This window comes from Ananas comosus, linkage group 6 (genome assembly GCF_001540865.1).
Source record: "Ananas comosus cultivar F153 linkage group 6, ASM154086v1, whole genome shotgun sequence".
Classification (NCBI taxonomy): Eukaryota; Viridiplantae; Streptophyta; class Magnoliopsida; order Poales; family Bromeliaceae; genus Ananas; species Ananas comosus.
The window spans coordinates 295,888-321,509 of NC_033626.1; the positions used below are offsets into that span (position 1 = coordinate 295,888).

The 25,622-nt window shown below is 36.9% G+C and overlaps 4 protein-coding genes and 1 non-coding gene across 11 annotated transcripts; 1 reads left to right on the plus strand and 4 right to left on the minus strand.

Annotated features, from left to right (window-relative positions):
• LOC109712047 (UDP-glucuronate 4-epimerase 1-like) lies at positions 994-3,801 on the minus strand. Its single transcript, XM_020235474.1, has one exon. It carries the CDS (start codon positions 3,596-3,598, stop codon positions 2,135-2,137), a length of 1,464 nt encoding a protein of 487 aa, XP_020091063.1. The 5' UTR covers positions 3,599-3,801; the 3' UTR covers positions 994-2,134.
• On the plus strand, positions 6,701-22,497 carry LOC109711514 (protein GAMETE EXPRESSED 2). Of its 7 annotated transcripts, none has more exons than XM_020234606.1 (17): positions 6,701-6,872; positions 7,786-8,130; positions 8,410-8,748; positions 9,526-9,852; positions 10,140-10,346; positions 10,426-10,502; positions 10,583-10,724; positions 11,003-11,302; positions 11,725-11,849; positions 12,407-12,624; positions 12,739-12,969; positions 13,309-13,544; positions 13,638-13,876; positions 14,781-14,937; positions 15,680-15,840; positions 15,990-16,066; positions 22,440-22,497. In XM_020234606.1, exons 1-17 carry the CDS (start codon positions 6,767-6,769, stop codon positions 22,444-22,446), a joined length of 3,294 nt encoding a protein of 1,097 aa, XP_020090195.1. In that variant the 5' UTR covers positions 6,701-6,766; the 3' UTR covers positions 22,447-22,497. The 7 variants fall into 7 exon arrangements, with proteins under 7 accessions (XP_020090195.1, XP_020090192.1, XP_020090194.1 ...); XM_020234603.1 differs by lacking the exon at positions 22,440-22,497 and adding an exon at positions 19,625-20,225; XM_020234605.1 differs by lacking the exon at positions 22,440-22,497 and adding an exon at positions 19,630-20,225.
• TRNAE-CUC lies at positions 16,407-16,479 on the minus strand. Its single transcript has one exon. It is a non-coding gene; the product is annotated as a tRNA-Glu (tRNA).
• Positions 16,616-19,193, minus strand: LOC109711516 (30S ribosomal protein S17-like). Its single transcript, XM_020234611.1, has 2 exons — positions 18,874-19,193; positions 16,616-17,018 (listed from the first exon to the last, which is right to left on the minus strand). Exons 1-2 carry the CDS (start codon positions 19,033-19,035, stop codon positions 16,866-16,868), a joined length of 315 nt encoding a protein of 104 aa, XP_020090200.1. The 5' UTR covers positions 19,036-19,193; the 3' UTR covers positions 16,616-16,865.
• On the minus strand, positions 20,080-24,427 carry LOC109711515 (autophagy-related protein 18b). Its single transcript, XM_020234610.1, has 11 exons — positions 24,254-24,427; positions 23,953-24,026; positions 23,447-23,520; positions 23,195-23,304; positions 22,669-22,760; positions 21,890-22,002; positions 21,535-21,654; positions 21,299-21,444; positions 21,094-21,204; positions 20,957-21,016; positions 20,080-20,751 (listed from the first exon to the last, which is right to left on the minus strand). Exons 1-11 carry the CDS (start codon positions 24,313-24,315, stop codon positions 20,625-20,627), a joined length of 1,089 nt encoding a protein of 362 aa, XP_020090199.1. The 5' UTR covers positions 24,316-24,427; the 3' UTR covers positions 20,080-20,624.

The following is a 25,622-nucleotide window of genomic DNA, read 5'->3' on the forward strand; positions in this document are numbered from 1 at the left end:
TTTTTTTTTTTTTTTTTTTTTTTTTGTTTCTTTCTCTCACTCTCTCTCACACACACTTTACTTTTTTTAAAAAAAAAATTCTCACTTTATTTCTCTCTTTCTCTCACACACTTTACAATTTTTTAAAAATTTTTCTCTCACTTTATTTATATTTATTTATTTATAATTTATAATATTATTTAATATAATTTAGTAATATTAATTAATTAAACTTATGAATTGAAAACATGAGAATTTCTGGGTCGACACGTGGTGGCGGGCCCACTCCTATCTCTCTCTCTCTTTTGATTTTTTTTTTCTTTTCTAACCCTTCTTATTTTAGAGTGTTATTGACCACATACAAAAAATAAATTTAAATTTAAATTTAAATTTTAAAATTTAAATTTATTATTAATAATTTTTGAATATGTTGCTTAGCTTTATATATTTAGTTAGTATATTTTATATAATTATTGTAATTAAATATATTTTTAAAAAAACTTAATTGTAGTGTTTTTTATAAAATTAAAATTAATATTTAATACATATAATCTAAAATATTTAAAAATTAGGCATAAATAATTATAAATAAGAAAGTTTTATTATAATTAAAAAATAAACTTATGAATTTACCATCTTAGCCCGAACGGGTGTTAAGATCAGTATTATTGTTTGTAATCAAAATTTGCATATCTGATACAATTGATCGCATGTGAAAATATATCTAAAACTTTCTTATTTAATTAATTAAAATATATTATTATTTACTTTATAAAAAATATATTTAATTATTTATTAATTATTTATAAAGAAGATAAATGAATCCGTTGCGTAGCACGGGTTACTTAACTAGTATTAATATATAATCCAAAGTTACTTTGTAGTTGGCACCAAATTAAACAACTGTTTCAAATTGATTCCACTCAAACCTTACCTTGGATTTTACTGTCTCCAAAAAAAAGAAAAAAAAAACAAAAACAAAAACAAAAATTCCCTTTTTCCAAGGAAAGAAAATAATAATAATAAATGTATTTTATTATTAGACAATTAATCTCTGCGGAATCTAATTTTATTCTCTTCGCTGCTGCGCAACACGTGGCGCCACCGCAACCGTCGACTTGACATTCGTACGGAGAATCTTTAAAAATCGTGCGCGGCCGCGATCGGACGGCCGTGGTTTAATTACGCCACGGCACGGAGGCCAACAGCCGCGCACGCGCCCCCGTGTCCTCGCGTGGTGCGAAACAAATCCTGATCGTGCGATCCACGTGTACCGGGGGGCCCACCTGATCGAACCGCCCACAGTTCTCGTCGGGGGGACCCACCGAAAAGGCGTATTCCATTATCCTCTCCGCGCCCCGTCGGTACGCTGCGCGAAGCTTAAAGCCCCATACGGACCCGCGGATACCGTACGATGATCCGCCACGTGGGAAAATCATAACCGTCGATTCTACCGTATACAGCTGTCCCCCCTCCCCACCCGATCATCCGTGCGCCAGCTGGCGCCGATCTCCCGTTCGCGTCCGGAGACAACGAAACTAGCCAACATTTCGCCGTTATTTACGAGGCTGCCACGGAATACGTAAAATCGCATTTGGACCCCGCCAACTATAGTACGTTTTCAATCAGGCCCATAAATCTCCCATCCTGTTATCCATTTCCACTAACTATTTAATAATTAATAATGAATTTTTTTTTCCCAATTAAATTGGCTAAAATAATTTAAATAAATAAAGTTTTAAAACGCGCTCCGAAATAATCCCCAGTTGAGGGATCTCCGCAAAAAAAAATAATAATAAAAAATAAAAGAAAAAAAATCCAGTGGCAAAGCTAATTACTCTACAATGATATAATATTTTTTTAATAATAAAAAACAAAGAGGGGAAAAAAAAAGAAAAAATAAATTTGCCCAACAAAACCCAAATATTCTCACAAAGGTCCTCTTCCCTCTCCTAGCTACAATTAACAAAATATATATATATATATATATATATATATATATATATATATATAAAAAGATATTTATTTTTTTAATTTTAGGAATTTAGCAGAGAAGAGAAGGACCTGTAATCTCCTTTTTTTAAAAATAAAAAAGAAAAGAAAAAGAAAAAGAAAATAGGAATGATTGATTGATTGATTTAATCAGAAAGCGCTTCTACCGCAAGCCGCGGTTCTGCTTTTGCTGCTGCTGCTGCTGCTGCTGCTTGTTCTCTGTCGTCGTCATCGTCGTCGTCGTCGCCGCCGCCGCTCCCCCTCCTACTACTCTTCCGCCGCTGCTGCTGCTGCTGCTGCTGCTGCTGTAGCCGTAGTAGCTGAGGTACCACTTCACGAACTTCTTGAGGCCCGCATCGAGGTTCGTGCGGGGGCGGTAGCCGAGGTCGGCGCGGGCGCGGGCGACGTCGGCGTGGGTGAAGGGGACGTCGCCGTTGCCGGGCATGTCGACCACCCTCCGCCGCGCGCGCACCCCGAGGTGCTTCTCCAGCAGGTAGACGAGCCGCGGCACCGTCACCGGCGCCGTGTTCCCCAGGTTGTAGATCCGGTACTGCGCGGGGCCGCGCTCCCCCCGCCGCGCCGTGTCGAGCGCCGCGAGGCAGCCCCTGACCACGTCGTCGATGTAGGTGAAGTCCCGCGCGAGGTCGACCCCGCCCCGGCCCCTGTAGACGGTGATCGGCTTCCCCTGCAGGATGTTCCTGGTGAAGGCGAAGTAGGCCATGTCGGGGCGCCCCCACGGCCCGTACACGGTGAAGAAGCGGAGCCCCGTGACGGAGATCCCGTAGATGTGGCTGTACGCGTGCGTGATCGCCTCCCCGGCCTTCTTCGTCGCCGCGTAGAGCGACGCGGGCCGGTCCGTGGGGTCGGACTCCGCGAAGGGCACCTTCTCGTTGAGCCCGTACACGGACGACGACGACGCCCACACGAGCGCGGGCCGGGGCTCGGCGCCGCGGCACGCCTCGAGGAGGGCGACGAGGGCCGCGACGTTGGAGTGCACGTAGGAGGAGGGGTTCTCCATGGCGTAGCGCACCCCGGCCTGCGCGGCGAGGTGGAGGACGTGGGTGAAGGGCGCGGCGCCGAAGAGCCGGGCGAGGAGCCCCGGGTCGGCGACGTCGCCCTCGGCCACGAAGACGCCGTGGGACGCGAGGAGAGCGCCGCGGGCCCTCTTCAGGGACGGGTCGTAGTAGGCGTTGAAGTTGTCGACGCCGACCACGCCGTCGCCGCGCCGCCGGAGGGCGAGCGCCGCGTGCGACCCGACGAACCCCGCGGCGCCGGTCACCAGCACGGAGAGCCCGCGCGCCCCCCGGTGGGCCCCCGGCCGGGCCGACTCCCCGACGCGGCGCTCCCAGCCGCCGCCGCCGCCGCCGCGGGCCCGCGAGGCGGAGAGGAGGAGGTAGCGGGAGGAGGTGTCGACGAGGCCCGCGAAGCTGAGGTAGGACGCGGTGAGGGCGACGAGGAGTAGGGCCCACAAGAACAGCGTGCTCGTCGACGCGAAGCAGCGGTGCACGACGCCGACGTGGTGGCGACTGATCGCCGACGATCCCCCTGACCACGTCTTCAGCTTCCCCGGCGTCGACGGGAATACATCGCCGTCGCCGTCGACGTCGACGTCGCCGCCGCACCGCATCCTCGCCGATATTCTCACCCCCTCTTTCGAATCCAGCGTAGAAGGTAAAAAAAAAAATAAATTAATTTAAAATAAAAAGAAAACAGTTGGATTTGATTAATGATTAAGTAGACGAGAGAATGGGGGGACAAAATTTGCGGGCGTGCTAAGAAGGAAGAAGACGAGTGAGAGGGGGGTGACTATAAATAGAGAGGTGTAAGGGACAGGGAAACGCGTGAACGCGTTCGGGAGTGGACGGCTCTGATTAGCTCCCTTTTAAGCTCCCTCAGCCGTACGATCAAAAGGAACTTTTTTAATTAAAAAGTTCGGGATTCGCTTTTATTAATTTTTTTTTAAAAAAAAAATCGTTTACTAAAGTAAAAGTTATGAATAAATATTCCCCTCCATTATTCCCATATTTTGAAGCTTTTAGACTCGAATTTAACAGATTAACTATTTTGAATCAATTTTAAAAAAATACCTACCAGCTGTGTAAAAGTTCAAACTAGGCAAGTATTTTGCGAGAGATTATAACATTAGGATCATGTCTATTGACGTAACAAACAAGATAGTTCCAGGAACATTAAATATTCAAATTCTACTGTCACATCATTGTTTCTTTGATGGACCACACAATATAAATTTCACCAATCCCACATGTCACCATGAGACTAGCAACACATACATTTATTAGAATCTTAAGATGACCTTTCTTTCGGACAAAAATTTTTTACGCACCGAGTCCAAATAATTTGTTTTGGCACGGTGCTGGATGGGCACCGCGTGTGTAGCGGCACCTATCACCACCGCTCTCTCTCCCTCTTTCTGAAAACGGAGCCTGCCATTTATTTTTATTTTTTTCAAGAGTTGCGATGGGCTCCATGACACACGCGGCGCCCATCCGGAACCGTGCCCAAACAAATTTGTTTGGGCACGGTGCCCAGAAAAATTTTGTCCCTTTCTTAAGCTCTATTATATATGGATTTTTGCCTTGTTCCTGTACCTTGTCATGAAAACAATGCAACATGAGATGCTTTGACATTGGAACTTATTTTCTGATGAGAAATTGCCCACTTGACCTATCAAACCAACTCCCTTTGGTTCTCTTCATTGTAAGTTTTCAAATGACTATGTGGTGTTGTTTAAGTCATCCATATTTTGTCTCCTTTTAAGCCTGTTGTTGGGACTAAACATCCATAATCACCTTTTCTTATTCACACCAAATAAAGATACGAGAAACTTTAAATATCATCCATGTGGTTTCGTACTTTTTCATTTTGATATTATGTGGTTTAAAGTGTATCGATTTAGTACTCCGTGGTTTTATTTTTCTCTATTTATTATCTATTTCACTAATTTTTTTTCGTTAAATTCATAATAAAGTTAAAACTAAAAGGTACTAAAGTGAATATTCGATAAACCTAGGTGGGGTATCTGAGAAAATAGAAAAATAAAATCACAGAGTACTAAATTGATACACTTTAAACTACAAGATACTAAAGTGAGAAACTATACGGGTGGTATTTGAAGTTTGCCCTAAAGATATATTTCGACTTAGTCCTAATGCCTTTTAATCGAACACTTTAGTTCTGAACTTTTACATACATCGTAGTTTAGATTCCAACGACGCAAATGTAATTTTTATACTAATACTTCGTTTGGATGAAGAGAGAATGAAGTGTTCTTGAACCTAGAGTTTTATTTTTCGAGAAAAGAGAACCACTATCTTGTGTTGATATTTACAAAAATAATATAGTATAAATTGAAAAATTTACTATCTATTGTTGAATCTTATCAAATCTATCATATGAATGAATTATCTAATTATATTTAATATGAAAGTATATTGGATTAAACAAGCACCCAAATCTCTATAGACACAAATTTAATGTACAATATACATCTCACTTTCTTATTTGCTTCTCTCATTTCTTTTTTCTTTACCTCCTTATCTTTGGTTTAGTCTCACTATGCATGTGGCCTTCTAGAAAGAGTTCCTTTCAGTTTATTCTTTTTTAAGCTGTACAATAATCAAACTTAGAATTATCGAATCTTATTCCATGATTGGATGTATGAACATCTTATTCTGCATAGTTTTTTAATTATTTTAAAAATTACAATATTCGATCTTTAAATTATTTTTTCATCATATCATATTCAACCAAATTATGAATGTTAAGATCTTTTAAAGAGTAAAAATTAAAACTTTAACTTCTAATCATGAAAGAAAATTCTCATATCGCACAAATTATTACTGAACAACTTATGCGTAGATTCAAACAAGGAATTAATCTAATTAACATCGCGGTCGGGCCTTGCCAAGTGTCCATTTAGAGCAACAATTTTTTCTTCTTTTGGTGAAAGAAAAGAAAATAACATATTAATTAAGAACCACTTAGTATAAAAAGCTATTAGGAGAGGTTAAATTGCATTTGAAGCATCTTTGATTGATGTGGTTGTTAAAGTGGCCATTATAAAAAAAAGCTAATAAATTAAGCTTAAAGAAGCTATTCCAATTCATGAGAAATATCACTTTTTTGGTGACAAATCTAAGGTGCCCTGAGGACAATATCTTACTAGAATTTCCTTTTCCTATTTTTTTAAATAAAAAAACTGCATTTTAAAAAAAAAAAAGAAGAAAGGAAGGTCCCAGAAATTAATAAAAAATTAAAAGCAAATATTTATGCAAATTAGTTCTTTTAATTGATAGATAAATAATTGAGATGCCCTTTTTAAAATGGTGATTAAAAAATTAAAGGATTGTTTGATCCCTTCAAATTATGTTTTGGCATATGGCACTTTAAAGATGTTTTCACTTTTTTTTTTTTTTTTTGACACAAATGTATAAATATTGGTAAAGAAAAAAAAAATTCAACGCTAATAACGATTTTGCTACATTCTCTATTAGAAAATAAGCCAGCATGGGGACTTGCAATATTGGGAGAGTACAGGGGCAATCCGTACATTTTACCCTATAACACAAATCCAACGGCTATTAACAAGGCTGGGGCATCCCGTGAATAACCAATAAGGCCAAGGGCATATTCGTCAATTTACATCTGGACGTGGGATAAGTGGACTCGAGCGACCGTTATAATTCGTTTCCCTCTCCCTTTCAAACTCTCCTCACTTTCCCTCCCCCCACAAAATCCCCAATTCCTCTCCACTCCCTTCGCCAAATCTCAACAAATGAAGCATCTTTTTAGGGTTTCCTCGTCGATTTTATGCATTTTTATGTCGATTTCGCCTCCAATTTGTTCACTAGCTTATCGAGCATCTCCACCTGACCCTAAAGGTTCGATTTTTGAATTTTTGGGGATTATTTTATACAGGAAATTGTGGGTTTCCATGGTGTTAGGGTTTTGCTTGGTTCTTACTTTAGTGCAATTTTTCATCTAATTGTGGAGAATCTTGATATGGGGTGAATAAACATGTTGTCAAAGTATCTATTCGATGAGAATCCAGTAGTCGTTCTCCATTTTTATATGATTTTTGTGGATTATTCTATTGTTTTGGTGTTAGGGTTCTTCGCTAGTTCTTTATTTGCCACTAGATTTTGTTTGGTTAAATATATTGAACCATGTTAGAAAATAATATTTTCATTTATAGTGCTCACATTGATGCAAATGGTTTGCACGTTGCAGATATTGGAAGCATAATAGATTCTGTAACAATATTTATAATGAGATTTTTCTCTAAAATAGTATATATTTATATGGAGATTTGTATGAAGGAGACATTCTACGGACCCATAAATTTTATATGCATATTCGGCTCTTTTTTTTCTAAATCATGTGCAAATATTCACTCATATTAGTATATTAGGAAAATTACTTGGAAAAGGTATCTAAGCTATTATACATTTATGTATAAATACGATAACAATTAGCAGTATTGGTCGCCTGTGGTTTCTGTATTTTTAAGTTTATCCAAATTTATTTCTGAATTTGCATCCTATGATTACAATTAGTAGTTGTGCCATCTTGACATGAATGTTAATGCGCTAAAGAAACATTCATTTTGTTTTCTTAATTAAATTTTGTTAATTTCTTTTTGTTTTCATCTTTACCATGATATCCATTTATACCAGTATGAGTATCATACAAAAAACTACCAAGAAGTTGTCATAATTAAGATAGTTTGATATCGATAGTATTATTTGCTTCACTTTACTTCTGAACTCCTGCTCCTATCAATTCTTTTCTCAGGATTCGGACGTACATTGTTCACGCCCACCTTTTCCTTTAGCTGGTTAGATGATAAAGCTACATTCCAAGCTGGTGATATAGCAACAATTAAGGTCAAGATATTGGATAACCCTGTTAATAATAAGACCTCTGATTTAAGCCGACAGGCAATGAATTTTTCTCTATCTGTGAATGGAAAGAAAGGGAATAGTTCATATATCTCTGGAGTTGTTCAGTATCTTCAGGGGGCTCCTACATTATGGAGTATTTCTTTTATTCCAATTTGGGTTGGGCAGTTTACTATGGTTGTCACAGAAGATCATTTTGGCATCACTGATTCATCCCTTCATTTTAATGTTACAGCTGGTATGGTCTAACCTTTATGTCATTACTCTCTAATTTACCTACAATTTTAAGATAAAACTGTGTGCAATTTTAGTGCTGATATTTCTTTGGTAAGTAATGCCTACGTATTTGTGATATCTTGAAAATGAAATCTATATTTTATCGTAAATATTGTTTTTTCAATATAACTAGCAGAAAGATTTCACATTGAGTTGGTTAATGAACTCATGTATGTTCAATTACTACTTATATACACTTAATAGTTTCTAGTATTTCTAATTAACATATTTTTATTTGAAGGCCATTTATATCCATCTGCTTGCGTGGCTTCTTGGATTGATCTTTCTACTGAATATGTTGCTGGTACAAAAGCAAACATATTGATACTTCCTAAAGATGCATTTGGGAATGACATCTTGCAAGGAGTTGAGGGTCTGAGCAATGATTACTTTTGTGTCCATGCATCTTATGACAATGGATCTAATGTGGACTTGTTTGACTTCCGATCTAATGGTTGGAACGAAGCTGGATATATTAGCCTTGAGTTTGTTCCAAAACTTGCTGGAAATTTTTTCTTACATGTTTATGGTGATAATAAGAGCTTAAGTGGTTCTCCTCTACCATTGATAGTAAAACCAGGTTAGTTATTTTTCCATATTATTTTATAAAGTCTTTTTGCATCAGATGCAGTTTTTGTGATTACTCGCTATTAAATGCAAATAATGGGTTGTTCTAGGCACTGATGGTATACGTTGTTAATGAGAGGTTAAATGCATTTTTTACGGATAATACATAAGCTTGTGAATTCAAAGCTCAACATTGTTAGACGCTGCTCTTGATGTGCACAGAACATTGCTGTTTGGAGTTCCAAATTATTATGATTGAAAGAGTTCAATGCCCTGCAATGCGGGTGTTAGAACCACTTCCTCTAATAACAGTAATTATCACTTCAATGCACAGAAAAAATGCAAGATCAGACAATCATTTAGCACTAAACTTAAAATGATACAACTAATGAACGTAAACTCTGAAAGAAGAATCTTAGGCCTCCTTTGGCTACCCTTACATTTTACCTTCCTCAAATTCTATGAAATTAAATGTTGCAAGTGGGTAGTCTTTTATATTCTTGTTATTGCCAGATAGCTTGCAAATTCAAACTTTTCTAAAGAAGCAAAGAAACAAGGACACTGTGTAACAGGGTAAATCTACATTGGAAGATTGCCATGTGACACCGTGCAGTAAGCTAATTTCTTGTACTACTTTGGCTTTTCTGATAAACAAGAATCATTCAAGGTAGTTACCGATGATCAGTTTGTCATGAACCATCACAATGTAATACTTAACATAAAATTGACTAATAATCTTTTTTTTTCCCTCTTAGATCTTTTTAGTCATTTTGTGTCTACCCTCCTGCAGGACCACTAGATATGAAAAAAAGCATGGGAATGTGGAAATGTGGGACAAATTTCTTGCAAATCTTCTCTAAGCTGGAAATATTTGTACACCAGCAAGATTCATTCGGAAACCTTGTTCCAGGTTTCTATCCATTCGATGCACGGGTTGTCAAAAGGACTACAAATTTGTCGGTTCCAGTAGCGGACCTTTTCTTTCAAGTTGTGGCTGAGGGAATTCAGTTGCTTTCTTTCACAGTTTCTGAACCTGGGCAATTCACACTAATCATCTTTGACACAAAAGCGAACGAAAGCATTTCTCCTATGGTGTATGATTATTATGTATTTATAGGTATCTATTTATGGTTACGTCTTTCTTGTGATTCATCATAATCCATACATTTTTTTTTCCTTTACATTTTATGGAACCTTTTTCATGAAATGAGAAATTCTGTCGTATGCTTGTTTGAGGCCACAAGCCTACAAGCCTGAGCAAGTAGTAAATCCCATTTGGTATGTTTATTTGTAATCTCGGAAATGGGGGCCATGTTGCACCTAAAAACCTTTTTCACTTAATCCCTGGCATTAAGTTTCTGTTCCGTGTTGACTGGATTTCAGTATGACTTTTCACATTTTTAGGTTATTGCCATGGGTCAAACAGCTTTGCGAATGGTTCTGGTTTAGCCCATTCTATTGCTGGTAGAATGTCATTCTTCACAGTTTTTCTGGAGGATCAGTACCATAACCCATCTCCAATTGAAGCGGAAAGGCTTTATGTGCGAATCCTTTGCAAAAATGGCACATATGAAGTGAGCACAATTATCTTCCCTCTGAGAAATGTTAGTGGTAAGGCTCTTTACTCATTTCCAAACCTTTATTTCAACACTTTCTGAGAATAATAATTCCTAGAAGATGGCTTTCATAGAGCGCGCTCCTGTTTCTGGACAATTTTACTTCCCTGAAGGACCTTCAGGATATGTTCCTTCATTGCCCAAAAATGAGGTCAAACCATAAGAGAACTTGTGCTTCACGGTTTTATAATAAGTGTGGATGATACTGAAGTTCCGCTATTGTCTATTTAGATCATTGGAAGATCAACAGTTCGAGCTAGTGAATTTCATGTCGCCTTTACCGCTCGAAAATCTGGAAATTATGAGATCTGGGTGTCATGCGGAAACGTTGCAATAAACAATGAGAGCCCTTATTTGTTGAAAGTTTTACCAGGTACTCGGCTGGTTCTTTTATTAACTCCTGTTATACTAATTCTGCAGCATAATAACATAGACTACCACATAACAGGCATCTCATAAATTCTTTGAATAATTTCCTGTATTGAGCAAGTTTTGTTTAATCTGCTTTAACTTTTCCACCATATTCTAGTAAATTGTACTGTTTTTGTGAGTTTCATTATTACTTTGTAATCCATTCCCATGAATATATGCGGACGATATTTGTATGTTCATTTAGTAGTTGATGATTATTCTTGGTTGGCTTCTTTGCAGGCTTGGTTAGTACATCACTATCAAATGTTGTTAAATTTGCACCTAGTGTAAAGAGGCTTATGAAGAATGAAGTCGTTGTGCAACTTTCTGATTCTTTTCTGAATCCAGTTTTCTCACAGAAGTCAAAATTGAGTTTAGGAGCAAATAATTCAAGTTTCATGACATGGGCATTCATTGACAATGAAGATGGAACATATACTGGCTACTACATGGCAAGAGATACTGGTGCCTTCAACATATGCATTTTGTTTCAGGATGAACATTTGCCTCCTTGTCCTTTTGAGGTCCATGTGTATGAAAGTAAGTCCTTAAAACTTGAAACTGATACCTTTCTGTTGGTTATATAAGGTGGCAACCATAACAAATTAAAAAATGCACCATTCAATTCCTACATGGCTACATGTATATAGTCACTAAATAATGGAGTTATGAAGTAGTAAGTCTGCAGTAGTGTTCTAATTCACAGAGCTATTCATATAGTGATTTTAATATAACAACATTGTTATCTATTAACTGGTTCAAATCTTGCATGTTGATGGATGCTACGTTGGATTTTTTTTTTTTTTCTCAAAAGGAATTTTCTTTCTGTTTTTTTTCCTGCTTTTTTGTTTTTTCCCCCTCCTAAAATCTCATGAATTTGAAATAATGTTGCATTCTTAGTTCCTTTTGATTATTTTCTACATCAATGAAGTGAATCGTTAAATGGTTGAAAATTCTTGTAGGTAAGTATTTTTCTGAGGCACACAATGATAGCATTTTGGTTTGGGAGGACGAGTCGGTTGCTTTTGATGTACTATTAAATGACTACATTGCAGGAGGCCAAGCAAAATTAATTGAATCATCTATAGTAAGACATTGCAACTGTTACTATATCTGTGTTTTGTGTCTGTATTTTGTGTTTCTCAGTTTCCTGTCAGCCATTCTCCTGCTTGTTTCACTTATACAAGCTTCATTAGTTCACTTTTTCTTGGAACACTGATCTTGAGGTTGAGACAAGTTTGCATTTCGATCCATCAGCTTCAAAATTCTGTAGAATCCCATTTTACAATGCATTCAATTAGAGTCAACTGATGCATAGAAATCCTAGATTTTATCTTATTTACTCCATTTTACTTCAATGTTTTCTGCCTTATAGATTTAAAATTGGAAAGCATCCAGGAAATCCAGGTTAGTGAGTGGCCTTAAATTTAGCAACTTCAGTAGGCCAATGTCCACACTATATTTTCATTCCATCTTGTTAATAACTTAACATGCATGGCAAATCTATGCATTATGTGCTGTTTTTATCATATTATAAGATTAATGCATGTCCCAGTAATGGTTCATGCTGCTGGGATAATCTAACATATTGCAATAACATGCTTATTTGAGGATTAGAACTTACTGTTGCTTTTGTCTTGAAAGCCACAACATGGGTCACTCCTGCTGTACGGACAACTCTTTCGTTACACTCCGTTTAAAGGATATTTCGGAAACGATTCATTTTCATACACATTTTCGGATACAAATAATAATAATGCTACTGCCACTGTATTCATCTCAGTCCTCTGCAAGCCACCTCAATTTGTTTCCTTGCCCACTCAATTGCGTGCAACTGAAGATGTAGTTAGTCCAAAATTCGGGTAAGTACAGTTCCATATGAGATTAGTATTTACGTATCTAACTTATCAGCTATTTCCAACTCTTTAAGGTTAATTTTATATCATTATAATTCATTCTTTCCATTTTATGCGTAGTAGTGGCTTTTCGGGGTTCGAAGTGTTTTATTCAGATGCAGCAGAAAATATCTCTGTTACAATAAGTGCACGGTTCGGCACAATGTATCTTGCTCCGATGTCAATATACTTGGTCCAACCGCTGGGAAGTATGCTTGCAGTGAACCGAGGTGGCAGAGCTGGGAAGGAGTTAACCTTGGTGGGGCAAGTTGAAACAATTAACGCTGCTTTGGAGTCGGTACAATATATTGGGTATTGTCTAAATATTGGTCTTTTCTCGTCTTTTCTAGGTTTGTTTATAGTTCCAATATAGGCATTCTCTACATATATATTCTGGATAATTGCTCTCTAAATTTGACTTATTTAACATTATGTCGGTGCTTTTTCCTTCTTCCGATTAAATGCTTTCGTTTGATTGCTTGATTGGTTTTCTACTGTTTGGTTTGAGATAGCTTTATAGTTACATTGTCGAGGTTTCCTTTTGTTTCAAATGATTCTATACGTAGTAGATGCCATGCAAACTTGTGAAGATTTTCTGGAGTTTTTAGTTCTTCATTTTTATATGTACTTATTTCTTTCATTTTCATGCAGCAACGAGAATTTCTGCGGAAATGATATTATCAATCTATATGCCATGAATAAGAATGGAGTGCAGGATGCTCGCGTGCCAATTTTTGTTGAACCCATTAACGATCCACCAATCATACATGCTCCCAAGTCTATAGTTCTTGGAAAGATGGAATCAAGTGACGGATATCAGATATATGACAGGCAAAGAGATGTGTTTGATTTCTTAGTGGTTGAACCAGATATTTTTGGCTTTCCGGGTAATACAATGAGAATAGAACTGAAATTTATCATTTGTTTGGAGTTAATTTTGAGCTAAATAGAAGTTCGTGATTTGTTATTTGATTTCTCAGGGAACAAATCTCATTTTGTGATCACATTCTCCTTGGAAGTGAATGATGGATCTTTGTCGACACTTCTGCCCGTCAATCTCATTAGTACAGCTGAACTGAAGATCACAGGGAATGATCAGTGGCAGCCCCTTCAAACTTATGTGACAATTTCCAACCATTTTGTGCTTAAAGGCAAAGGGTTCAGATTTCGTGGGTCAGTTGGGGATTGCAATAATGCACTACAGCAGCTAATTTATCAAGTAAAGTTACTGCTCTCTCGTTAGCCATTCTAATTTTCAATAAGAACTGAGTTGTCCTGTTTTTCCGGTGAATCGTAATCTGCTGTCACCACATTTTTTAAGGACATATAAGTTTTCTAATATAGTGAGAAAAAAAAAAAGATCTTTAAAAGTTTTCTTGTCATTGTTGCTGTTGAATGCAGCTAACTGTTAAAATAGATTTTCAAAATTAAGCATTTTCAACAGAGCTTATTTATCAAGGAAGAGAGAGGCATCTATGTCCTTTTTCCTCTTTAACTATAAGGTAGTCCCACTATTTCTGTTTGATAATTATCAAAATTGTTGAATGTTTTAACTTATATAGAAAGAAAATGCTGTAGCTGGTTAATAATTATCCTTATGTGTTTTAACTCTACAACCATTGTGTAGATTTGAAGCTCTAATTTGCTGCCTAAGAACTTCTGTTTGTTTGTTCAGATTTTATATTTTCAATTGCGTAGGCATTTGAAGTTTCGACCTTATTCAATCAAAAGATGATCTGGTTTTATCAGGTGATAAGTGAAGCATAATGTGCGAGTTCCTTTTCTGAATCGTCTAGCGGTGATATTATAATGTTTCTTTACTTAAGTGTGATATTAGACGAATTTGAGTTGGGACATGTACACATATTACTTTGGAGCATTTATTTATTTGATTTTGAAACGTTTTGAATCATCCGCAATGCTATATACCATGAATATTTCAAGTCTCCATTTTCCGTTTGGAGAGTTTATATCAAGCCTTGCTTATGGATCTTTTCTCAACATTCTCGGCCATGTTTCTTCTTACTAAAAACCCTTTATGTCGATCCTTTTTTATAGTAGATTTTGAATGCTATTTTACTGATTTCTAATCACAATTCTTGTAATATCTTCTTTCCCTATAGGGCACAAATCATGATGCAGTTTTAACAGTCACCGTAAATGATATGGGCAACTATGGATGCTATCCAGATTGCGCCGACATGATGTCATCACCGCTTTCCACTGAGGTTACCATAAATCTAATCAGAAGGAGGCCAATTAGTTCAAGAACAACACTTTGTCAGTATTATTACCAATATTTTTTGCCTGATGCCCACATTTATTTTCCTTCTTCAACATCACTGAAGAAATAAAAGTCAAAAGCTGAAAAGTACTAATCATAGTTTCAAATACAAAACTGCAAAAGTAGTATAGCAACTAGAATCCAAAGACCTCGAACTTAACGCGTGGGTGGACAATAAATCTTAACACTACAGTTGTTATTCCTTGACATATTTTATGGGGATAATCTATTTCGTCCCCGTATAATCTTTCTATTCCAGGACAAGTGACAAAATATGTGGATTTAGATTACAGGAGTAGCTACAATGGTTAGATGGATAATTGTGATGATAAAGGATTAGCTAAATGTTTAAGGGGCAGTAGAAAATACAGGGAGGGATAGAATAATTTTAGGGAACAGATACAGCAGTTCCTTGGCGATTCTAGAATGACTCAGTTCGATATGAATGAGTATTCCTAAGCCTTTTTCATTAATGTTCGGTAAAAAGAAGCTGTCGCTTGAGTTATCTCCTGGTCGTCACCAACGAATCTCTGCCTTATAATTTTTCAATCCTTTCCCTGATAATTGGTTTTAGACCTCGTTTAATACGATTCAGAAGAAAAGCTAAGTACAAGTTGAACTATTCAAATCATGTAACTAAAACATCACAATCCAAGCATCCATCAGATATTTCATCGTGTATTTTACAATGTTCTTCTTGGTTTTAATGAATGGGAATTACATGTTAATATGTTGCAGTGCTTGGATCAGCACTAGTTATCGAGATTTTCATGATGATTCTCCTTGGCGGGGTGCTTCTGTTCTTTATCTGTAAATGTATGAATGCTCTTCAAAAAGAGAGACAAGAACATGCTGATAATGTTCGGTTTCCTTCAGAAGAAAATCACGGCGATGACATGGTACATTCGCTTCACTTTTCGCCTTTTCTGGAGAAAATTTGGAGCCTCCTTGCATTGTGTTTGAGCATGATTGTTTCTGATTTTAGAATCGCATATTTTCTGCTTCGATCTTATCTTCATGTTATCTTGTATTTTGCTTCACTATGCAGATGAATGCCTCGACATCGGCGAATATGAATCCAACTCCCTCTTCATTTGCACTTCCTGAATCCAGCTTTCGGCAAAGGTAACTCCTTGTTACCACCTAAAGCATCAATTTAGCACATCAAGATCAGATTAAGATGATTCGTCTGATGAACAAAATGTTATGCTCATCAGAACTGTGCACATTAGTTCTAGTTGGTCAGATTGCTCTGGGTATAGTTTGCTCTATGCTTATATTTATAGTTGAAGTTGGTAGGCCATTGTAGAATTAGCTAAAAATGTATTTAAATCTCTTATAATTATAATATTTTATATTCAGCACTCTTCCTTATCTTGGGGCGTGAAAAATTAATAAAATGAAACTTGAACTCAGGACCTAAATTCGTTACTTCAAAAAAATCAACATGCATGATGCCGAAAAATTCCGTTGCCGGGACTCGAACCCGGGTCTCTTGGGTGAGAGCCGAGTATCCTAACCAACTAGACTACAACGGAGTGTATTATTGGTTGAAACTTAGGACACTTAAACACAACTGATAATAACATAGAAGTCCTTCATGTTCTTCAATAGGAGTGACATAGTGCAAAGCACAGTGATAAATCCAGCAAGAGTCATGTACAGTTTACTAGATTGAAGAAAAAGCCGTTATCATTATTTTTGCGCTAGTGTTTATCTATATTGATTATGGGACAAGCAGCACAAATAGAAGGAAAAATCTCAGACATTTGGAAAGATCTGGTTCATATTACACATGTCGATATCCATATCCATATCCATCTCCATATGATGACATTGAGGAGCAAATTTTTAGCTACTAGAGTGGGAACAACACAGGATGATTAAGGAGAGATCTTGTCTACTGAGAATCTCAAGATGATGACTACATAGCTTGAGCTTGTTTGGGAACTGTGCCCGCCTGATCCGGAGTTGGAGCCGCAGGTGACGGAGGGACGTAGATTTTAGCTCTGCGAAGGATCTCGGCGACCACCCAGTGCTTTCGTTTGCTCAATGGCCGTGAAGGATCCAACCTTACCTGAATCAAACAAAAAGGGAAAGGACCGAGTCTCTCATAAGATTGATGTCAACTAAAAAGTTTTGACAAAGTTCACCTTCTTTCCCGAAATAAAATCAAATAGAAGTACAAGCATGATAGCCGCGGCATGAGACTTTTTTAGGGTGAGAAATTCATATATGCTGATAGGAGGAAAAAATTGGAAAAAGAAGACCATTAAAAAGTATAATCCTGTGATGTGTATAGAAATGCAAATAGAGGGCACCGAAATGTGGAATATGCGCAGCTAACACTGTCTCATTGATATACATCAGATAGGGTCGTATAATATTTGCTAACAAGGAATTGCATCAAAATTAGTGTCCCAAGAAACAATAGAAAGAAAAGCAGGAAATGGGACCAGAAAACAGATGAATCTATAAGCCAAATGCAAAAGAGAAACATAATGGAGAGAGGCATAGCAGAAAACTCTAAAATTATCGGCTTTCACTTCAATTCCTGAAACTAAAAATAACCATTCAACCATGCATAATAAAAATTATCGGCTTTCACTTCCATTCCTGAAACTAAAAATAACCATTCAACCATGCATAATAAAAAGGGCAACCAATCTAATTTTGCACAGAACTTCTGTTGAGAAAGTTGACGTCCTGAATATGCCAGAAAAATGTAAGCAAAATGTTTATAGAGATCTAAAAGGCTATAAGTAATGGTAAGGGATAGGATCACATTATGTTGCACTTTACAATAATTTAAGACTCCAATTTACGGTTCAGTTACATGCCCAAATTTGAGGAACAATACGAACGAATTAGTGATATTGCTTATGAACGAACTCCACCATACTACTGCATCTGGGTATAGGATGACTTCTAACTAACACGCTTAGATAGCATTATAAAAATCCTATAATCCGGAAGCTGTTGCTAGCCATAACTGTAATGGGCGCAGCGCAACATATATTCTCAAAGATTGAACAGAATAGAAGTCGAAAGTCTCTTATATATGTGTTGCATGAAGGGGAAAAAATAAAGAATAGGTCACAAGGATGGTAATAATGGTGGTGCTCATTTACACAAAGTTTCCATTCTTACAGTTGAACAAGCTTCGCAGCAAACGGCATCCCAAACCCTAGACAGCACCGCATTGCTTATTAATTTTACCAGTCACTGTATCACTCGGCTTTCCATCAGGTCGAATCATAATTTTGTGAAATGTTGAAGGGTTTCATCAACATCTTCAAAAACATAGTTACATGATCTAAGCCCTTTGGTCCATAGAAGGTTCTACAACAAATTGAACTGGAAAATTTCCATGTATACTCCTACAAGTTCACCGCCTGCGAATCTTTGCAAGCTTTCGAGTTGTTCCTTGCACCAATTTGCAACACTAGGGGGGCCAAAAAGGAACAAAGTTTCTACGCGCCGAATACAGCGGGATTGTAAATTGCTTAATGTTGAGAAGTTAACTACTGCTACTACTCAAGATAGGCTCTTTTCACAGCTTCGAGTATGCTATCGAAAGGATCACAAAGAACACATACATAGCATCAGAATCAAGCGATTAAGAAGCGATTTCCAAGCGCAAGAATAGGTATAAATGGAGCATGGTGAGGAGTTAACTACTGCTACTACTACATTTCAAGATCGAATTTTTTTCACAGATTCGACTACGTTATCGAACGGATCACAAAGGGCACACGCAGGGCATCAAAATTGAGCAATTAAGAGGCAATTTCCGGTTGTTCTGTCACCACTCTTTTCTAAAGAGAAGAGATCCGAGCAAGAGATTTCACATAGGCATTTGATCGAGCACCTGGTGCTCGTGAGGAAAGAGAGAGGGGGAGAGGAAGGGGGAGGGTGTGTGGGGTACTGACGCGGTCGCCGATGTTGCAATCGTTGTCCTCGTCGTGGGCCATGAACTTGGAGGTGCGCTTGACGTAGCGGTTGTAGAGCTTGTGGTGGAAGAGGCGGTCCACCGCCACCACCACCGATTTCTGCATCTTGTTCGACACCACGATCCCCACCACCGGCTTCATCTCCACAAAACCCTAGAGCCAAACCCTAAGACGAAACCCTAGAAGAGTTGAGGTGGCCGAGGAGGAGGACGAGCTCCGTGCTCGAGAGCTCGAGAGAGGTGCCGAGACGAAGAGGAAGAGCCCTTTTTTTTGCTCTCTCTCTTGCTTCGGGCTTCGACTTTAAAACAAAAAAATATTGGAAAAATTTAGAGAACCAAAAAAAAAAAAAAAATGGTGGTGTTCAATATTCCATTTTGAAAAGTTTTTTTTTTTTTTGTTCGTTTGATTACTAAAAATAATAATTTTTTTTTCAAATTTCATATAAAAATTATATTTTTGTTTTCTAAATTTTTTTAATCTAAAATCAAATTCTGAACTCGGAGACAAAAAATATATATATATATATATAAAATAAAAAAAAATAAAAAAAAATCTGAAAGTAGTTTAGTATAGTGCTAAAAATTGGCACAATTTAATGCAATTTAAACAAACAGCTAGAGAGGTAAACATGGCAGATCAACCCTCCCGCCTCATTTCTTGTCGAAATGGGACGGTTTTAGGATAAACTATTTTTATTTTATTTTTGACTCTCATTTACTGTCCCATTCAGGATAGATCGAGATGGGAGCAAATTTTTGATAGATCGGGATGGATTAAATAAAGAAAAGAATCACCCGCCTCCCGCTCCATTTACTTGACGGATCGGAGCGAATTCGGAACAGAGTATATTTTGGGCGGGAGATCCACCAACCCCGATCCATTTGCATTCCTACAAACAGCTGCAGTAGTAGATGACTCTGAATTTGGATCTGATTAACAAAACCAAAAACCGAGCAATTAAACCAAATGAGGTTGAAATTTGCACGGTTTCGCGAGCTTGATCTGTAAGCATGGAAAAGAAAAACAACAAAAGAAAATAAAGAAGAAAAATTAAAACTGAAAATATGAAAGATACAAAAGGGTTAAAAGAGACCATCTGCCGCAAACATTTCAGAAACTTCTCTTCAGATTATAACACGACAATCGCACTTCAACTAAAATGATCAACACTCTCGATCGCGCACATAACCGAATAAAACTCATTCTTATTGCATCATCAAATCCAGTTGATACAAACACTTTCTGCGACTGAAAATAATAGATGCAAGACACAACCAGCATTGCAAAGAGGAAAAAAAAAAAAAAAAAAAAAAAAAAAAAAAAAAAAAAAACCTCCCTATTAAAACATCGATCAAATCGTAAAATTCGTATCCGAATGCTCTTCAATCCAAAGACGCGACGGGGAGAAATCCGCACCTTACAACATATTTACAAGTATGTATGTACAAATGCAGCCTCGGATCCTGGCCAATAAATACTCTTTTGCTGCTTCAAATTATTCAGATGCTTCAATCTTTTTCCGATAGCATCCATCCACTCTTTGCTTCTGAACTCTTGCGGACCTCACAAGCTAACGCAAGCAACGGTTTGCTGTTCTTCAATGTGCCATTCTCAATTGCCGAACGAGGTGGTTGGATTAAATCCGCAACGCAAACAACATGGATCGGCAAGAGATCGCTACCACTAAAGATTCAAGATTGTAGCATGCCGACAGGGTATTGTGGTAAGAACTATGAAGGGATTGTGTCAAGAAGATTGAATTCATGCTCCAGGCTCCACAAGGACTCGTTCGACTTGGTGATTTGTAACGTATACTCGCGGAAGTATCCGTTCTGAGTAATGATGTAAATGTTCGCCCTGAGAATACAAGAAAACAAAACTATCATTTAATCCAGTTTGTTGTCTCGATGTCATGAAGGAAAAGAAACTTTATTCATATGCTGTAGGTAAACACAAAAGTGATACATAAATTAAAGCTAATTGATCTATGCTACTAAAAAGGCAAAAAAAAAAAAAGAAAAAAGAAAAAAAAAAGAAGATACATATGCTGTAGGTATCTCACCGGAAAGCAGAAAGTGTGGAAGCACTTAGAGTGTTCTCGACACTCGAGACTGTAACATAGCTGTAAAGAAAGATCAAATTTCAGTAATTAATCATCCATCAAGGAAATGGTGAACACCAATGAAATATCAAATGCACCTCTTGACCCCTGCAGGGACAACACTGTGAAGAACGTGATGATTAGCAGGGTCAAAGGCATCGTTTACTGAGTCAGGAATCACTGATCCAAGCAGCTTATTATGCCTTCTTCTGAAATAGACAGATATCGTTAAAACTGACTAATTAGAAAAGATAACTAGCAAAACCCAAAAGAGAGAAGAGGATTGTGAGAAATCTTTGTCACCTTCCATTTATCACAGGTTCCAGAAGAAAGATATGCAAAGAGCCTGAGGAGCTGGTAGCAAGAAGAACATCCGGAAGATCCAGAGATGGTGCAAATGCTAAGGAATAGATTGTTGACGGGTATGTACCTCTTCGAAAACTATATGACTAAAGATCAAATAATAAGTTAATGTAATGTTTAGGACAAAAGATGCCGAACTTAAATATTTAAATATTTAAATATTTAAGTTGTCTCACCTTAGTTGCTTGCGAAACGAGATGAACTCTGACTATAGTTCCCTTTTCGGAAGCTGTTGCGAGGTATGTGCCGGTGGAAGAAAAGCTAATTGCAGCTAACGGAGAGCGATGGGCATCTATCTGCTTAAAGAAACTTCATATCAGGCAACTTGATAGACTAAAAAATAAAGATATTGAAAGTTTTCTTGAAGAAATAGTTGTGTGAAGACATTAGAAATATATCTGGGAAGGAAGATCCCAGGTTAGCGATTGCTTGGTGACGAAAATTACTCTAAAATGAAACAGGTGGTGGTAAAAATATATGCAGAACGAATTAAATTCCAAAAAAGATTGAAGGAAATTAAATTCAAATAACCTGACAAAGTGACTGAAGCTCCAATGCATTGTATACTAAAACAGATCCTCTGGTTGTACTTGCTGGGAGAGCCAAGTAGCAGCCTTCAGAATTAGGAGCAAAAGCACAGAGTCCTGAAACACACAACACAGAAGAGCTTGATAACTAGGAATATGACAAACTGGCTTTTTCTCTCCTTTAAAGCCTGTGGACATAACAAGCTTTAATAATTCCAGCAATCCTATATGCTAGCTATGTATAAGCTAATCGAGTATAATCTTGACTGATTAATAAAGACGCAGATTTTAAACAATTTTCAAATCAGGATAGCAAAGAGTTAAAAAGAAATTCATGGACCGAATTCTAAGATAACTCAATACATTACTTTTGCGCAGACCAATATATTGCTACAGGAGATGTAACGTCTGTAGAATAGATTGTGTTTTCTTGAACTGCTCACCATAATATCAAGTCAAAGGTTTTCTAACTATTATTTTGTTAAATCTTTTTCATCTAAGCAATATTCCATGCATTATTTAGAAAGACTAAAACTGGATCTCCCTAATTTCAGTCGGTGAATATCTTGTCTATCTGATCAAAAGGCAACAAAGACTAAATTTAGCCTGCCTAGGTGGGAAGTGATATTTAACAGTTCAGGATACAACATCACCTTGAAGCATCAATAACCCGACAAGGTATGTGCAAGATGTACGGAAAATTTTCTTGCATAGAATGAATGAACATCGTAAAATGCAACAACTTACCGTCGAATGTTCAATGCAGAATAATAGATACCTTACCTTTTGTGTTTGGTACAGTATCTATTACATCCAAGATAGCTGTACTATTCAAGTCGTAGATGTATGTCTTATCCTGCAATACGACAATAAGCCTGTGTACAATGCGAGGTGAATTCCATTAGAACATCACGACAGAAAAAAGTCATGAAGTAACTTGACACTACATTTTTTAGGTACAAATTTCTCAAGAAAGCATAACTGTGAACAGCACGAGAATGACTGCTTCACACTTAAAAAATAAGAAATAATGAGACAATCGCATATTCAAAGTTTAGCCATTGATGCAGACATGTATCTGATTGTCCGTTATCTACCTAATGAAATATAACTTTAAGTTGAATGAAGCAGACCGAAAAAACCATAATCAATTATAAAAACAAATTCAAAATGAAGACAAAGTCACAGAGCAAGAAGTGCATTAGTTGATTATAATCAGTTATTATTGCATGCACTAAGCACAAGATCTCCGATTACACATGAATTGCAAGGTTTTTACAAAGCTATTTGCAATCAAAGCATAAAATACCTTTTTCTATTAATTCGGACAGCCATGATAGACGTCAAAAAGCTCAGTTCTTTACTTGCAGCTCCGGTGACTTTATTAAACAGAGAAAGTCGGCGAGGGGACAGCGATGGCTGTGGAATCCATCAGTACATAGTTATATGCTGGATAAAGCTTTACCAAGTTTAACCGTTCTAAAGTCAAGTTAAACCTGCCGACTAAAACATTAACAGAAAAAAAAAAATGGAATGGAATGGAAAATTTGCTTCTATATACCTGTTCACCTGCTCCGACTATCGCAAGCAGACTCGAACTAAATAGCATTTCCACAATACTATACGCTCCAAGAGCTGCAAACAAATAACCTAGATTATGACATCTTGAAATATTCGTAAAGGATCATGACACAATGAATTGAACAACGGCAACGGGTGGAGTAACTACATGGAAACAACGCATCAGGCAACATAAATTCCAGGAGAACCATCATGCGAGAAATTTCAAATTAGTTAAAGAGTCTACATTAAATTTTATTTGATATGAAGTTCGAAAAAACAAAAAAAATCCTTGCATTCAAATCTCAAACAAGTCATGAATAACCACATAATTGATATACTTTTTATGATTTAATCATCGCCGAGAAGAATTAAACATTGTAGCCACCCAAAATTTCTTACTGTAAAAAGCATAAACAACAACCATCAGAAGTACCTAACAAGTTCCCTGCTTTAGTAAGAAACAATTTAAAAAAAATCAAAAATAATAATAAAAAAAAAGCTCACACTTCTCATAGCATAACCTCCCGGTCCGCGCTTCAAATATCTTAAACCCTTCCTTTGTTCCAACGGAAAAGAAGCTGCAAACACAACAAAAAAGAAGCATAATTGGTTAACGCAATCGACCAAAACAATCCATATTCACCTCAATCAACGCGATTCGTTAGTCCCAATCCCCCAAATCAATCCAAATTCCCAAATTTCTAACCAATACATACTTCTGAACAGTAGATTCGGACAACGAGCTCAACGCAAACAAAACCCGTAAAAATTATAGAATTGAATCGGGAATTAGGGTTTGGATCACCTGTTGTCCTGGTTGAAGGAGGCGCAGAGGATTTGGGAAGGCGAGGAGGAGGCGTTCGCCATGGGAGATCGCTAGGGTTTGGGGAATTTGGGTGATTCGGAATTGGGGATTGTGGAATTTAGGGTTTCTCGTTCCCCCTTTTTTATTTTTCTTTTTTTTAGTATAAAATAATAATATTTGGGGGTAAAACGTTTTTGTTGTTGCCGTGGTAATCGGGTGGCGGTAAAGACAATAAATAAATAAATAAATAAATAATCCACGTAGGATTATTTCTTTCAATCGAGTAATTAAATTTTACTTTCTATTTTAATTATTATATATATATATATATCAAATTAATAATTTTATGCTCCTTAAAATATCATATGATAATAACTAAATTACCTATTATTATTAATTATTTTTTAAAAAAATAAAAGAAAACTAAACGAAGTGATCTGATTGGAATAAAAATTAAAATTTTGAGACAGCGTTAAAACAAAATTTGAAAGCAATCTTTGCATCCAACTTATTTGTTTCTTCTGCAAAAAAAACTAATAAAATAAAATTTTGAAAGCAAAATTTTCATTATTATTATTGTTTATCATCTGGTTAGAATATATTGTAAACTTACGAACAATAATAATATAACCAACACCCATTCTCCGTATCTAGGGATGTCAATGGGTATAAATATCTAAAACTTTATTCAAATTCAAATCTAAACGCTCGATGCTAAACAAATTTAGTTTTAAATATGCATATAAAAAACAAAAATCTGATGGATTTAGATTTGGGTATGAATTTTGTTTGTACCTAATCCAAAATCGAGCCCGACATTAACCTGAATTGATTTTACATTATATATATATATATATAGAGAGAGAGAGAGAGAGAGAGAGAGTTGTGCTGGTATGCTTATGGAAGCACGGAGGCTTCCGTGCTTCCAAGTCGTTTTCGATGTTCGGACTTTCGAATCAACGATCGCTCCGTTAGAGTTGATTAGAGTATTTGAAATATCTAGAAATATAAATTTTACGATTTTCGATATCATTTGCCTAGTGATCGAAGGGCTCAAAATTATAATTTTAACGACCGTGATGAGCCGGTTGCAAGTTTAACGGTGTAAAAAATATCAAAATCACATGAAATTTTGATAGAAATTCTTTATACCATATAAAACAAGATCAATAACTTTGATCTAAAATTTTAATGTCATATCATTCATATTTTGTAAGATTTTTATTTCAGCCGTTGATTTTGAGCCCCTCGTTCACTAGGCAAATGATATCGTAAAATCATAAAATTATTTTCTAGGATATTTCAAATACTCTAGATCAAGTCTAACGGAGCACGATCGTCGATTCCAAAGTCTGAACATCGAAAACAA

Coding starts and splice junctions, on each gene's coding strand:
- LOC109711515 (XM_020234610.1), bottom strand. CDS start 24,315: ATGGCGAACGCCTCCTCCTCGCCTTCCCAAATCCTCTGCGCCTCCTTC. Junction 24,027..24,253: donor TCCTTCAACCAGGACAACAG/GTGATCCAAACC, acceptor TTGTGTTTGCAG/CTTCTTTTCCGTTGGAACAA. Junction 20,752..20,956: donor TCCACACTTTCTGCTTTCCG/GTGAGATACCTA, acceptor TTGTATTCTCAG/GGCGAACATTTACATCATTA.
- LOC109712047 (XM_020235474.1), bottom strand. CDS start 3,598: ATGCGGTGCGGCGGCGACGTCGACGTCGACGGCGACGGCGATGTATTC.
- LOC109711516 (XM_020234611.1), bottom strand. CDS start 19,035: ATGAAGCCGGTGGTGGGGATCGTGGTGTCGAACAAGATGCAGAAATCG. Junction 17,019..18,873: donor ATTGCAACATCGGCGACCGC/GTCAGTACCCCA, acceptor TGTTTGATTCAG/GTAAGGTTGGATCCTTCACG.
- LOC109711514 (XM_020234603.1), top strand. CDS start 6,767: ATGAAGCATCTTTTTAGGGTTTCCTCGTCGATTTTATGCATTTTTATG. Junction 14,938..15,679: donor TAGTTCAAGAACAACACTTT/GTCAGTATTATT, acceptor AATATGTTGCAG/TGCTTGGATCAGCACTAGTT. Junction 16,067..19,624: donor GAATCCAGCTTTCGGCAAAG/GTAACTCCTTGT, acceptor TGTCCCATTCAG/GATAGATCGAGATGGGAGCA.